At 43.7% G+C, this 14,609-nt stretch overlaps 1 protein-coding gene across 1 annotated transcript; it reads left to right on the top strand.

Annotated features, from left to right (window-relative positions):
- The first annotated feature begins 657 nt into the window (after positions 1–657).
- On the top strand, positions 658–7,312 carry LOC145689684 (uncharacterized). The gene is made up of 2 exons (XM_081763880.1): positions 658–829; positions 6,255–7,312. The coding sequence occupies exons 1-2, from the start codon at positions 658–660 to the stop codon at positions 7,310–7,312; spliced, it is 1,230 nt and encodes a 409-aa protein (XP_081620006.1).
- Positions 7,313–14,609: the final 7,297 nt, after the last annotated feature.

Genomic DNA, 14,609 nt, shown 5'->3' with positions numbered 1-14,609 from the left:
TGAAATAAATCAACGTTTAAGGCGAACTTTCCCACGCGGTCCAATCACAGCCCACTCAGTATCCATGAGTTCGTCCTCCACCATGTCAGACTTCAGAGAAGCGGCAGGTGGCTTACGAACTGGAGTAGATTTTGGTCTCTTCGGAGAGAGAACCGTGTCGTTCAACGTGCGGATATGCTGGCTAAGTTTCAGGCCAACCGTGTAAGGTGATCGGCGATGGGCTGGAGTACGCCGAAGACCACCACTAACAGTAACACGAGGAGTGTTCCGACGTTCGCGAGGCGTTACAGCTGGAGACTTGGGATGTTCGCTCGTTGTTGCAACGGGAGACTTAAGAAGTTCGCTCATCTTTGTGACTGGGATCTTCGAGTCAGAACTGTGCTTTGGGGCCAAGTCCGTTTGGGTGGAAACGTCAACGGTTTGTGTAGCTACCGATTTCCGAGAACTAGCAGCGACAGTAGCGAAGGGAACAGAAAGCGAGGAAGGAAGGCTTTCTTTCAAACGACGCTTCGCATCTGTAGCAGAAATCTTCTCTACAACCATGAGTTCCCGGATACGCGTCTCACGTTGAAAGGCTGGACAATCCCGAGACCAAGCAGAATGCTCACCCTTACAGTTGACACAGAAGGGCTTGGTCGATGTACAAGGATCCGCACCATGACTAGCCTGGCCACAGTTGGCACAAAGAGCACCACTCGCATTGCACGACGTGCTGGTGTGCCCAAAATGTTGACATTTATAGCAGCGCAAGGGACTAGGTATATAAGGCCGAATTTTGAGACGATAGAAACCAGCCTTGACATACTCAGGAAGCGTGGGCAAACTGAAAGTAAGAATCAGTGACTGAGTAGCAACAAGGTCACCTGTCTTCCTACTTTTGATGCGAGCTACATCTACAACGTGTTGGTCCCCCAACTCAGATTTAATTTCCTCCTCGGTGGCATTGAGGAGATCCCAACACGATATCACCCCTCGGGAAACGTTCAGTACACGATGCGGTTCTACAGACACGTGCACTGGGCCGATAGTTGTTAACTTCATGAGCTTTGCTGTTTGCCGCTCGTCGATTGTTTCCACCAGTAAGGTGCCATTCCTCAGTTTCTTAATATCCTTAACCTCTCCGGCGTTGTATGTTATAACTTTATTAATAACGAAAGGGGACAACCCCTTTAGAGCACTTGGACGGTTAGCTGTAGCATCGGCACCATCATCTTCTTTATCTTTAATTACAAGATATCGGACCACAGGTGTCGCGATACTTGTCTTTTCCGCATTCTCTACAACAGAACGGTCAATCTCGTTCTCAGTAAGTTTGGGCTTTTTACTAGAGGGCGAGCCCGGGCCCGTTTTTAATGTTTTTGTACCCATAAAATAGTGATTTATATGAACATTTAGAAAAGGAAACGGGTGTGAGGTCACACCGGGGCGTTAATAGGGGAACTAACGCTACCCCCTGGCAATCCCTTCAGCACGCCCAACACCTTAGGATCAGCGTGGGGCCAACGCGGTCAAGGGGAATGGAAGTGCATGAAAACCATTCCCGTCGACAAAAACGCGTGGCCCCGGAAAGGAATAGGTCAAACAAAAGAAAAGAAACCTGGCCAACCAAAAGATAGACCCCCACCAGCCCAGTTAGAAACAAAAAACAAAACGGTGCGGATTTTTTTGGATTTTTTTTTATTTTTAAAGTTTTTTGGGTATTTTCATATTTTGCATTTTTTTTGGTATTTTTTTATATTCAAGGACTCAACACTCCGGACAACACAAACACTGGACGCACACAGCATGAGGCCGGGTGGGTGCACGTCCTCCCCAAGTGGAGGAAGACGTCCACTAGACCTTCCTCTTCCCGACTCCCACCAACCACCCGCGAGTCCGGTAGCGGTATTCGCGGCTGAGAGGGCATGCACTGATATGAAGATGAGGGGTGATAAATGAATGAGGTATGAAGCCGCCCTCTCAGCTCCACCCCCTCCCCGACGATGACGGTCCGCTACATGGAGGGGGTTAACAAACTCAAGTACCCGGCGAACCATAACACTTGAATCCTCCAAAGCACGGGCAAGAGCAGAAGGCAATCTGAAACGTTCTCTGAGATCTGAGTATTCAAGACATTCAACAAGATTAACCCTTCAGAAATAGCTGACACTATGGATCAGTATTTTGCATCTATCTTTGAGTCTGGACACTGTTCCCAAGTGTTCGCTCGTATTAGGGCTCGGTTAGAGCGGAGCCCGTTAAACTTCCGAGCGCCAACAGCTACGATTACAATGCCACTTTAACGCTTGTTGATTTCGATTCTGCTCTTCGTGAATCCTCCAATACAGCTCCAGGACTTGATGATATAGTCTAAGAAATGTTGCGCAACCTCTCCCGAAATACCCAGCTTGGTTTAGTGCAACTGCATAATCGCATTTGGGTAGAAGAGCTTGTTCCAACTGCTTGTCATGAGGCTCTGGTTCTTCCCACCTTAAAGCCAAAAAAAAAGTCGCAACTAGCCACACGAGCTACAGACTCATTGCTCTCTAAAGCAAGCTCTGTAAGATGTTAGAGCGCTTTTCAACAAACAGCTGGTCTGGTATTTGGAATCGAATTTCCTCTTGAGCAACCATTAAAGTAGATTTCGTTGTTTCCGATCCAACACTGACAATCTTGCTTATCTTGAGTGTCAAATTCACGACGCCTTCCTCAACGGAGAACATCTACTTGCTATATTTTTCAACTTAGAGAAGGCGTATGACACAACGTGGTGTAATATGTATTTCATATATTTAAATGTTGATTAATATCTTAAGTAATGACATTGCTAAGTTAGTTTTTGTATGTGTCTGTCTTTCTAGGTTAGATGTTGAAAGGCGAAAAGGAAATGGTCAACATGAGAGGAGGTCACGCCATTTGAGAAATTCTCGCATATGCAGTCCTGTAAAATCCTAAACACCGAAAATATTTTCGGGCAAAAAAGAGAAGGTGGAAATGGTCCAAGTTGGAAGGTTGTTCAGTAGGACTGTTAAAAGAATTGGTCGTCATTTAATAAACACACATAAATATACCATAAGGAGTAAAATATATTAGGAAGTATTTCAGATGATGAAAATAAAAAAAAACAGAGCAGAAAAATGCTCCAGTAGAATTTTAAAAAGACATTTTGTTCGAAGTGCAACCCATCAGACTTCTCCCTACATTTTTGGAAGGACTTTGACAAGTGACTAAGTTCCATAGATGGGCTAATAATGTGTAATAATAGAAATTGGCAACAATATATATCCCAAGCTAGAATTATTTTGAGAGTGTGTAATATTTAGTTTGTGAATGGGATGGTAGAAAAAAGTACCCCAAAAGCTAGGAGTTTCTTTTCCACCCAAATGAAAACTAAGGAGCCTAATACAGTACTTTCGTATGGCAATTTTTAAATAAAAACATTCTTAAAACATTTACTTCGAAAAAAAACTAGATACAAATCACTTTGATGAGCAAGTGATTTTTTTATGAGGGTGTGCAAAATCCTTTAAAATATTTAAGTCAGAAAGGAGAACCTCATTTTTTACAGTGTAGAATGAGAGAAAAGGAATGCAATTCCGTGTGAATTTAGACTATTCTATTTTGGATGTCTCAGTTCCTGTGTTTCTAATTAGCAACTGTTTTGAAACTCATTCGATAGTATGAACTCGCCCACTACTTTAGTTCGCGTAGTCCGAACCCTGATTCCCAAGAGGCTATGGCACAACTTTCAGACTACTTCGAAAACACACACATCCGACTCTCTGGCGGATCATGCTATCAGAAAACCTTGGGAGTTCCATCTGTATCAATGTCCACTCAGGTGACGGATTTAATGACGTAGTTACAAATTACTGCATTGAAAGTTTGTGAACACCCACCTACCGCAGGCCTTTACCTAGGAGACGATAGCCACATAGCTTCTGAAGATAATGTCAACATTGACATAGACTCATTGAATGAAGTGGCTCAAACAAATATTGAAATGATGATTAGCAGACAGAAGTGTGTAGTTTCAGATAACATGAAAGCTATTATCTTCTTAGATTATCACAATGCAGAAAGCCGAGGATCTCGAGCTCCTGCAGACTTCATCGCCCTTGGATCTTACTCAAACGAAGCGACCAATCTATCGCAGATGCAGTCACTACAACCTTGCGTCTCAACTACGCGTTAAGAAGCCAGCACAAAGGTATCCACCATATGTTTCAACACTTTCTCGAGGATAACTCTTATACTTAATACTGCTCAGTGCCCAGGGCCAATTGTCAATATGAGAACAAATGACTTGGGCAAAGGTTGTTTTTTTTCCGCATCATCAGATGAGCAAGGAGATACTACAGATGAAAGACTGTTTGTTGTTCATTTGTTTGAAGATAAAACAGCATCATCAAAAGGGCGAACTCAGATATGCATGAGCAGCGAAACAAAAACATTACTAAAAATTTGTATAGAGATGGTAAGAACAAGTTTTTTTGCCAGACTGCGATTAGGTATTTGTTACGGACTCGGGGAATAAGTTAACAGTAAGATAGTTTACTCACTCTATCCAACAAATTTGGAAAACTATAGGGTGCAGTGTCCGGACAACATCTCCATCATTTCGCAAGATTGCTATATGTGAAGTTCATAGTCGCGCTTCTAATTTAATAGTGGTGTATGTTGGCTTAATTATACATTCCATACATACAACAGAAAACGTAGACCGACAGGGTTACCGACAGAATTTGATCCTATATCTATAGCAATTAGCAAGCTCTTAACCGAAACAGTCAGACAACCACCTTAAATCAAAATATTTCATGTCAGATTTAAGACTAAGTTGAATATACCTAGCAGAAGCACACTATATAGAAAACTGGGAGAGGAAGTTGCGAAAGCTTTTTCCCTTCGCTAGGTACTACGATTCAAGATGGACAAGCAAAATCAATTCAAGTCTCATTAGACATGTGAACGAATTAATCAATAATGGTGATAAATATATTAATGACCAATGGAAATTGGAAAATAAAATATATGATTTTCACAGTTTTCTGAGCGATACACAGGTGAGAATATAATAAACAAAGTGGAGGAAACCTTATCACCCAGGGGCATTACTGTTGACCAAGTAAGTAATAGCAGACAACGCTTTGAACATAAGAGTAGCGGTTAATTTGGACGGTAGGTTCGAAGATGTTTCAACAATTTTAATATAGAACCAAATGAAGATTTTATTGATTTGCAACTGAGAAATGATGGAGGCTTTGAAATTATTTCCGAAGAGTATTGTGACATAAGAGACACCTTTGAAGCTAAGCAGGACATATAAGAAACAAAAACCTAGGACTTCAAACACATAAGCAATGGAAACGGTTACATGGCTGTGCATACTCTTTGAAATTAGAACTGAAAATGGCATAAAAGTGCCCGGTTATAACAAAACAAACCGAACAGATCATAAGATTTTTCCGGCGCTCGCCATTCTGGGCTTCCAAATTAAAAAGGAAGACTTAGCAAATGTTTGCTTGTCCAGGGAAGATTAGGTGGAGTTCCATAGATTTTGCAATGGAGAGACCATAGTGTTGCCAAGTACATTTACGAACTATGATGGAAAATGTTTGGTCTGGTATACCTAACATTACACTCAAGTGTCAGAATGTTATAAACAATACAAAATGTGTTTATATTTTATATAGGTATCCAGTTGAATTAATTTTCCCTTTCCAAGCGTGGAAAGTTTGATGTTAGGGAGTGGAAGAGGCATTATGCCTCCAACACCCACAATCTGGAGCATGCTAATGAATTATTACAAAATCCACAACGAACACCGTTTGGAACGTACTAAAATCTTGAGAAACCCTTATATAGGAACATAATTTCAGGAGATGATGACGAGGTTTTAATCTTCGTTCCCGATGAGTTAACAGAGTTACTGAGAAGTACGCAAGTATTCCTCTTGACTAGACTTTTGAAACAATTCCTATTTCAGTTGGTGCAAACAACTGGTAACTATTCATGGAGTTGTTCGAGAAAAGGTAAGTAATTGAAACATCTACGAGGGGAATTCAAAAAGTGAATGCACTCTTGAAAAAGTTGTATTTATTCTAATGATAGAAAACTGAAACATACCTTATTTTTCTACGTAAAATCCCTGGACTTCAATGCACTTTTCCCAACATTTCACTAGTTTCTTGATTCCGTCAGAAAAAAAGTTTTTCGGTAATCATCTGTAACCAATTTTGCACCGTGCCATGCTGGACCACAATTACTCTTAGCCTCTCTTCGAGAAGAATATTGGATTCCACCTGCTAGACAAGATATCAAAGCAGTACTCCACAGATGTTTGCCGTGTTTCAAACTGAAGGCTGTAACGTCAGAACAATTGATGGGTCAACTTCCACCACCTAGAGTGACTCCTTCACGTCCATTTTGTAACACCGGAGTTGATTATGCTGGTCCTGTGATCTTGAAGAATGCACCTAGAAGTCGTATCAGATGCAAGGCATACATAGCCATATTTATTTGCTTAGCAGTTAAAGCTATTCACTTGGAATTAGTAACTGATCTAACCGCATCAGCATTCATAGCAGCACTTAGAAGATTTATATCTCGAAGAGGAAGGTGTTCCCATATTTTCAGTGATAATGGATCCAATTTTGTCAGGGCAAATCATGAGTTGAATTCATTGTACAAGTTATTCACTTCAGAAGGGTTTCAGGATTCTATTAGTGAATTTGCTGCCTCAGAAGCCATCACATCGCATTTTATTCCTCCGAGATCTCCACATTTTGGTGGTCTCTGGGAAAGTGTCATCAAATCAATGAAATATCACCTAAGGCGAGTAATTGGAAATACTGCACTGACATATGAGAAATTAAATACCTTATTGACCCAGATAGAAGCATATCCTAACTCGCGACCTATCACCATTTTGTCGAGTGACCCTACAGACCCTAGCTATCTCAGTCCTGGCCATTTTCTTATTGGTTCACCTTTAATGAGTTTGCCTGAACCTGATATAACCGATATTGCGGAAACTTATCTCTCTAAGAAGCAACGTATACAACAGATGCAACAATACATATGGAAACGTTGGTCTACAGACTATCTCCATGGACTGCAACAACGCAACAAATGGAACAAGATATCAGTAAACTTGAAATCGAATACTATAGTGTTAGTGAAAGAAGACAATCTTCCCCCTTTATCCTGGCAGTTGGGAGTAGTCGACGAGGTGTACAAGGGGCAAAAAGAACTTGTAAGAGTAGTGAAAATCAGAACAAAAATCTGGGACTTACAAACGTTCAATAACCAAATTGGTTCCTTTGGTTAATATATTGTATAGTTTGTGTTATATTTCTTAATTGTTGATTGTGTCCAATCAAGAGAGAGGAGTATGTTAGGATTTTTTTAGTTGTAATTAGTTTAGCTTTCGAAGATTGGCAACACTGACAAAAAAGAAGAAGAGGAGGAGGTGTGAGTGGAAGATCATGGTTGGTTGGATGCACACACAGACACTTGACATTTATCCAGTGTTTTGGTAGTTTAAGATTTAGAATATTCTGGAACATCAAGTTTTGTTCCAGCTTTTTATCTTGTGGATCATATAGTTCATAACACATGTAGTAGTATCTTTGAACATTAAAATCGTTGGTATAGAACTCAATCAGCATGTTTCATGTGGCATCACACGCCAACTTCCCAGCTGGTTATTCCGCTCAATAGTCTATTCTCGCTCGAAGAGCATCTCCCCAGAGCTACTGAACCTCGTTCAAGAACTCGAAACCTCGATAAGAGAAAATAAAGATTCTTATGGATATAATAGGAAGACACTGAAAATGTTAGAAGTAGAGATGAATAATAAACAAAGCTCCCCTGCCTCAAGTGGTAAAATTCTCCTCGCAGAAATAAAAGGCGATTCTTGAAAACAGAACTCCCAACCAGAGACAGAGATGAGCAGAACGGAACCTACAGCCCACCTCGTAACGAAAGCAACGAGCGAGGAGTTGTGTCCACCTCAAGTGGTAGTGGTAGGAACCCTCGAAATGGTGTAGCACGCAGCACGAGAGGACAGAGGAGTGGTATACGAGGACTTTCCCCAACCAGCAGAGGAATGCATACAGGAGGAGGAACAGATTCAAGTGTTAGTAACCTACGACAGTCGAAGAGATACAAAAAGTGCCAAAATGTAAGTACATATCCACACACGACTAGTCGTGGCAACTCAACGGGTAGGCAATGAGGTGCGTCTGCACGCAGTTTGGAAGTCGGTAGGTCAGAGGACTTCACGAATACTCTGAGTCTACAAATATACAACCCGAGTGCGTGCATAATGAGGAAACAGAATGAATGAATGGGGGTTAATGGGGACGTCAGCAACGAGGCTATATGTCCCCGTCACGGAAATAGAATTAAATATTGAAGGGAAACAAACCAGTGAAAGAGTTAGTTTCAAATTCAGATCAAATAGATCGAGATTGCGTCATTTGTGATCGCATTAGGAGGCAGATAGATAGAGTAGGGGGGTTAATGGGGACGTCAGCAACGAGGCTATATGTCCCCGTCACGATTAATTATGTTGCTCAGGACTGCACTGTGAAAAATAAAAATAATTCAAACCAACAGTGTTTACAAAGACAAAAGTGCTGCTAAAAAAATAATAAAAACAAACCAAAGCTAGATAAGATAAAATAATAAATAAGATAAAAAGATAACAATAACAATATATAGAAAAACAACACTAAAAACGGGAGAAAAGTTAAAAAACCTAGCAGCAATAAAACAATTACACAAGCTAAAACTGCTCAGAGAACGTGAGCAACATTAATGGCCGAAACGAACTTAAGTGCCCGGCTAACAATATCACTATTATCCCCCAAGGCACGGGCAAGTAAACAAGGCAGTCCAAATCGTTCTCTGAGATCCGAGTATTCAGGACATTCAACAAGAATGTGCTGAATACTCAGAGGGACAATACACTCTTCACAATACGGACGGTTCACGTTACATAATAAATAGCTATGAGTGAGATGAGAGTGTCCGATACGCAGACGCGCCAGGAGCACTTCATCTCGACGACAGGACCAAAATGACGTACGCCACTCTCCAAGTACAGGCTTAACCGCGTGTAATTTATTCTCAACGGCCTGGTCCCAATCAGCTTGCCAGTGAGAGCGCATCAAAGAATGGAAATGATTCTGAAGGTCGGAGCAAGGAAGGCTATGCTCCAGTGCAACCCCAACTAAGGCGGCATTCTTAGCAGCTGCGTCAGCACGTTCGTTTCCCCGGATGCCAACATGACCAGGCACCCAGCAGACAACGACGACACAACCCTGCTGCTGCAACTGATGGTATCATAGCGAGGTATACGAAGCAGCCATGGTGGAATAGCACAAAACTGAACCAAAGAAAGAGAGGGCCACACGAAATCATCAGCAAGGAAACTCTCACACGCCCGGATGTACCATGGACGTGTAGAACGAGGACGTGCAGCATAGCGCTCGTAATTCCGACCACCACGGAGAGACGGTCTACAAGGGTGGTCTGGAATACAGCGCACATGTGCAGAATAATTAAGAAGGAGCCTCCTGCGACGATACGCTAGGGAAGGTTCATTGGCTTCAACGTCCAGACTTGCAACAGGACTAGTACGGTAGGCGCCAGTAGCAATCCGAATACCCAGGTGATGCACTGTATGAAGTTGGCCAACAAGGAATCACGAGCAGAGCCATAGGCAATACAGCCATAGTTTAACTTGGACCGAATTAGACTACGGTACAAACGAAGTAGAACAGTACGATCAGCACCCCACGTGCGGTGGGAAAGGACACGAAGGAGATTCAGAGCTCGAAGACAAGAGTACTTAAGAGTCCGTACATGTGGTGCCCACGACAAGCGACGGTCAAACACCAGACCCAAGAAACGGACTGTATCAACGAATGACAAACGGGTGCCATCAAGGTACAAGTCCGGGTCAACAAAACACGTATGCTGCCGGCAGAAGTGAACACATTGTGATTTCTCGGTTGAAAAGCGAAAGCCAGTCTCATTCGACCAGCGAACGAGACGATTGAGAGTCAGTTGAAGCTGTCGAGTAATGCCGCGAAGGTGACGGGAGCGACAGAAGATGACAAGATCGTCAACATAAAGCAGACCAGACACAGGAGCCTGTATCTGCGAAAGAACACTGTTGACTGCGACAGCAAACAACGTGACACTAAGAACACTGCCTTGTGGAACACCATTTTCTTGTAGAAAGCGCTCTGAAAGAGTAGAGCCCACACGCACTCTAAAGTATCGCTCGTGAAGAAAATTCGAAATAAAGTGGGCCATATGCCCACGAAGACCCCAGTCATATAATTGTTTTAGGATTCCGTAACGCCATGTGGTGTCATACGCCTTCTCTAAGTCGAAAAATATAGCAACAAGATGTTCGCCGTGGAGAAAGGCGTCTTGAATTTCACCCTCAAGATAAGCAAGATTGTCGGTAGTGGAGCGGAAACGACGAAATCCGCTTTGAAATTTGCTTAAAAGGGAATGCGATTCCAAATACCACACCAGGCGCTTGTTGACCATTCGCTCGAGCAGCTTGCAGACACAGCTCGTGAGAGCAATGGGTCTGTAGCTTGTGGGGCTAGTTGCGGCTTTCCCTGGCTTTAGGATGGGAAGAACCAGAGCCTCACGCCAAGCAGGCGGAAAAAACTCCTCAGCCCAAAGGCGGTTATACAGCTGTAATAAAGCAAGCTGAGTATCGCGGGAGAGGTGGCGCAACATTTCGTAGGAAATACGGTCAAGGCCTGGGGAAGTATTGGACGATTCACAAAGAGCTGAATCGAACTCAACAAGCGTGAAAGGGGCATTGTAATCCTCGCTGTTGGCGCTACAGAAGTTTAACGGGTTCCGCTCTAACCGAGGCTTAATACGTGCGAACGCGGGAGGGTAGTGACCCGACTCAGAGATAGATGCAAAATACTGGCCTAAAGCGTCGCATATCTCTGAAGGGTTAGTCAAGTACATCATTCACAGATAAAGCAGGAACATTGATACAAGAATAAGTGCCAGTAAGGGAGCGGACCCGCCGCCACACAGTAGACATGGATGTGCGACTATTTATGGACGAAACATAAGTCTTCCAGCTTAGGCGCTTCGAGAGCTTGATTAGACGTCGAGCCCGAGCGCGCAGAATGCGGAACTGCTGAAAGTTTTCGTCAGTGGGATGACGATTGAAAGTTACAAGAGCATGTCGACGAGCCAGGATAGCCTCACGGATCTCCGCAGACCACCATGGAACACGTCGGCAGGACACTTCGCCACCACATTCCGGAATGGAACAATGAGCAGCATCAAGAACAGTCTGCTCAAAATTCTCTGCAACAGCAGCTACAGGGAGATCATCACGGCAATGAAACTCACTGAGCTCGCTAAATTTATGCCAGTCAGCACGCTTCGGATTAAAGCGGCGGAAAGGTAAGCTAGCTGCTACAGGGAGACCGTCAAGGAACAAAGGAAAGTGATCACTGCCACAAAGATCAGGGTGCACTCTCCATGTCAATGAGGTCAAGAGACCAGCACTGCACATGGAGAGGTCGATACAAGAATAGGTGCCATGGGCAGTGGAGAAATGAGTAGGACTGCCATCATTAAGGATAAGCAAGCCACTCTCCTCAAGAAATTCCGTTACCTGACGGCCACGACCGTCAGTGCGGACAGAGCCCCACAGGCGATGATAGGCATTAAGGTCTCCTACAAACAAGACTGGCGGCTCGAGCTGATGGAAGAGCTGAAGCAGATCAGCGGTGCTAAAGGCTTCTGAATGAGGAATGTACAATGAACAAACTGTAAGCGGGCGAGAAAAGTATACTCGCACCGCAACTGCTTGCAGGCGGGAGACGAGGTGAATCTCCCGAGAATGAAAAGAATCAGACACAGACTGCCACGCCGCCAGCAGCGTGGTCACTATCGGGCTTATCACACCGATACATAGTGTACCCAGAAAGAAGAAAAGACTGGGTAGGTTTGAAATGCGTTTCCTGCAAACAGATTAGAACCGGCGAGTGGTAAAATATTAGTTGGGTTAATTCCTCACGATGACTACAAAAGCCATTCAAGTTCCACTGAAGAAGCGCCATACTGGAAGGTGTCAACGTTTAAGGCGAACTTTCCCATGAGGTCCAATAACAGCCCACTCGGAATCCATCAGTTCGTCCTCCACCATGTCAGATTTTAGAGAAACTGCAGGTGGCTTACGAACGGGAGTAGATTTTGCTCTCTTGGGAGTAAGAACAGTCTCGTTCAGCCGGCGAATATGTGGACTTAATTTCAGGCCAGCGATATAAGGTGATCGGCGATGGGCTGGAGTACGCCGAAGACCACCACTAACGGAAACCCGTGGGGTTCGGGGAAGTTCGCTTGTTGTTGCAACTGGGGTCTTGGGGTCATTACTAGGCTCTGGGACAAAGTCGGTTTGGGTGGAAACGTCGGACGTCTGGGTTGATACAGATTTCTTACAACTTGCTGCAACAGTAGCGAATGGAACAGAAAGCGAGGAAGGAATGCTTTCTTTCAAACGACGCTTAGCATCAGCAGCAGAAATTTTTTCAACAAGCATGAGCTCCCTTATACGCTTCTCGCGCTGGAAGGCTGGACAATCCCGAGACCAAGCAGAATGCTCACCCTTGCAGTTGACACAAAAGGGCTTGGTTGCTTTACAGGAATCCGCACCATGACTAGCCTGGCCACAATTGGCACAAAGAGCAGCACTCGCATTACACGAGGTGCTGGTGTGCCCAAAATGTTGACATTTATAGCAGCGCAAAGGACTAGGTATATAGGGCCGAACTTTCAATCGATAGTAACCAACCTTTACATATTCTGGAAGCATTGGCAAACTAAAAGTAAGAATCAGTGACTGGGTAGTGACGAGTTCACCTGACTTCTTACTTTTTATGCGAACTACATCGAGAACATGTTGGTCTGCTAACTCCGACTTAATCTCCTCCTCAGTGGCATTCAGGAGATCCCAACATGATATCACCCCTCGAGATACGTTCAGGAGACGATGAGCTTCTACTAACACGTTCACAGGTCCAATCGAAGTTAATTTCAGGAGCTTCGCTGTTTGCTTTTCATCCACCGTTTCCACCAATAGAGTGCCGTTACGCAATTTTTTGATGTCTTTAACCTGTCCGGCTTGGTAACTAATAACTTTATTAATAAGAAAAGGTGATAAGCCCTTTTAGCACTCGGACGGTTTGCATCAGATGTGGCACTATCAGCATCTTTATCTTTAATTACAAGATATCGTACGACGGGCGCGGCGATACTTGTCTTTTCCACACTTTCGCTTTCACTCTGTTTGGGCTTCTTCCGTGAGGGAGATCCCGGATCAGATTTTAAAGTTTTTGTACCCATAAAAATATGATTTTGAATAAAAATTTGTAAAGAAAAAAGGGGGTGTGAGGTCACACCAGGGCGTTAACAGGGGAACTAACGCTACCCCCTGGCAATCCCTTCAGCACGCCCGACACCTTAGGATCAGCGTGGGGCCGACGCGGTCAAGGGGAATGGGAGTGCAACAAAACCATTCCCGTCGACAAAAACACGTGGCCCCGGAAAGGGAAGAAGTAGAACAAAACAAAAGAGACCTGTCCAACAAAAATATAGACCCCCACCAGCCCAGGAAGAACAAAACAAAACAACAAGGAGCGGATTTTTTTGTATTTTTAATTTTTTGTTGTTTTTTTTAAGTATTTTATATTTTGCGCTTTGTTTTTTTTGTATAGGTTCAAAGACTCAACACTCCAGACAACACAAACACTGGACGGACACAACATTAGGCCGGGTGGGTGCACGTCCCCCCCCAAGGGGAGGAAGACGTCCACTAGACCTGCCTCTTCCCGACTCCCACCAACAACCCGCGAGTCCGGTAGCGGTATTAGGGGCTGAGAGGGCGTGCAATAATATGAAGATGAGGGGTGATAGATGAATGAATGAATGATGAAGCCGCCCTCTCAGCTCCACCCCCTCCCCGACGATGACGGTCCGCTACATGGAGGGGGCATTAGGAGGCAGAAATATTTTGAGATAGAAAATATAAATTTAATTACATTGTTGTGTAGAAACGGGCAGGAAGCGAAAGTAAGCCACAATGTAATTACACTCCCTGATATCCACGTCCTAGTTTTTGCACAAGCAGTTTATGTCCTACTGTATACAAGTGCCAGTGTGTGCGCATTGTCGACAGAGTTGTGGGATACCGTAAGGCGAATAATATCCGCATAACATCTGTTTTTGGGGGAAAAGCTGCTACTATAGCGGGTCAAACAATGCTTGAACTAGTTTTCCTAGGAAAGATATTTCAGACGGTACGGACCAATGTAACAGGGTTGAAATCATCCTTTGATAATAGGATCGAACCTTTTCAATGAGACACATGCCATATTAGACCATGAGAAAAATACTCTGCAACTAAACGCTCCACATGTAGAGATATCGTTTAGAAATATAGACGTGGCGACAGATCTAGTATTACGTTGCCTGGAGTGGGAGATGGATTGCGAGAACACATGGGTTGCATTTGAGGAGTTAAGGGAGTCTGAATATGAAATCACATCGGAGAAGGGACGTACCGC

The sequence above is a fragment of the Thermobia domestica genome, chromosome 7 (genome assembly GCF_964235325.1).
Source record: "Thermobia domestica chromosome 7, izTheDome1.hap1.1, whole genome shotgun sequence".
Lineage (NCBI taxonomy): Eukaryota > Metazoa > Arthropoda > Insecta > Zygentoma > Lepismatidae > Thermobia > Thermobia domestica.
The sequence above is the reverse complement of the archived record's forward strand: the minus strand, read 5'-3'. Positions and strand labels throughout refer to the sequence as shown.

Coding starts and splice junctions, on each gene's coding strand:
- LOC145689684 (XM_081763880.1), top strand. CDS start 658: ATGACTAGCCTGGCCACAGTTGGCACAAAGAGCACCACTCGCATTGCA. Junction 830..6,254: donor GAAGCGTGGGCAAACTGAAA/GTAAGAATCAGT, acceptor AATTACTCTTAG/CCTCTCTTCGAGAAGAATAT.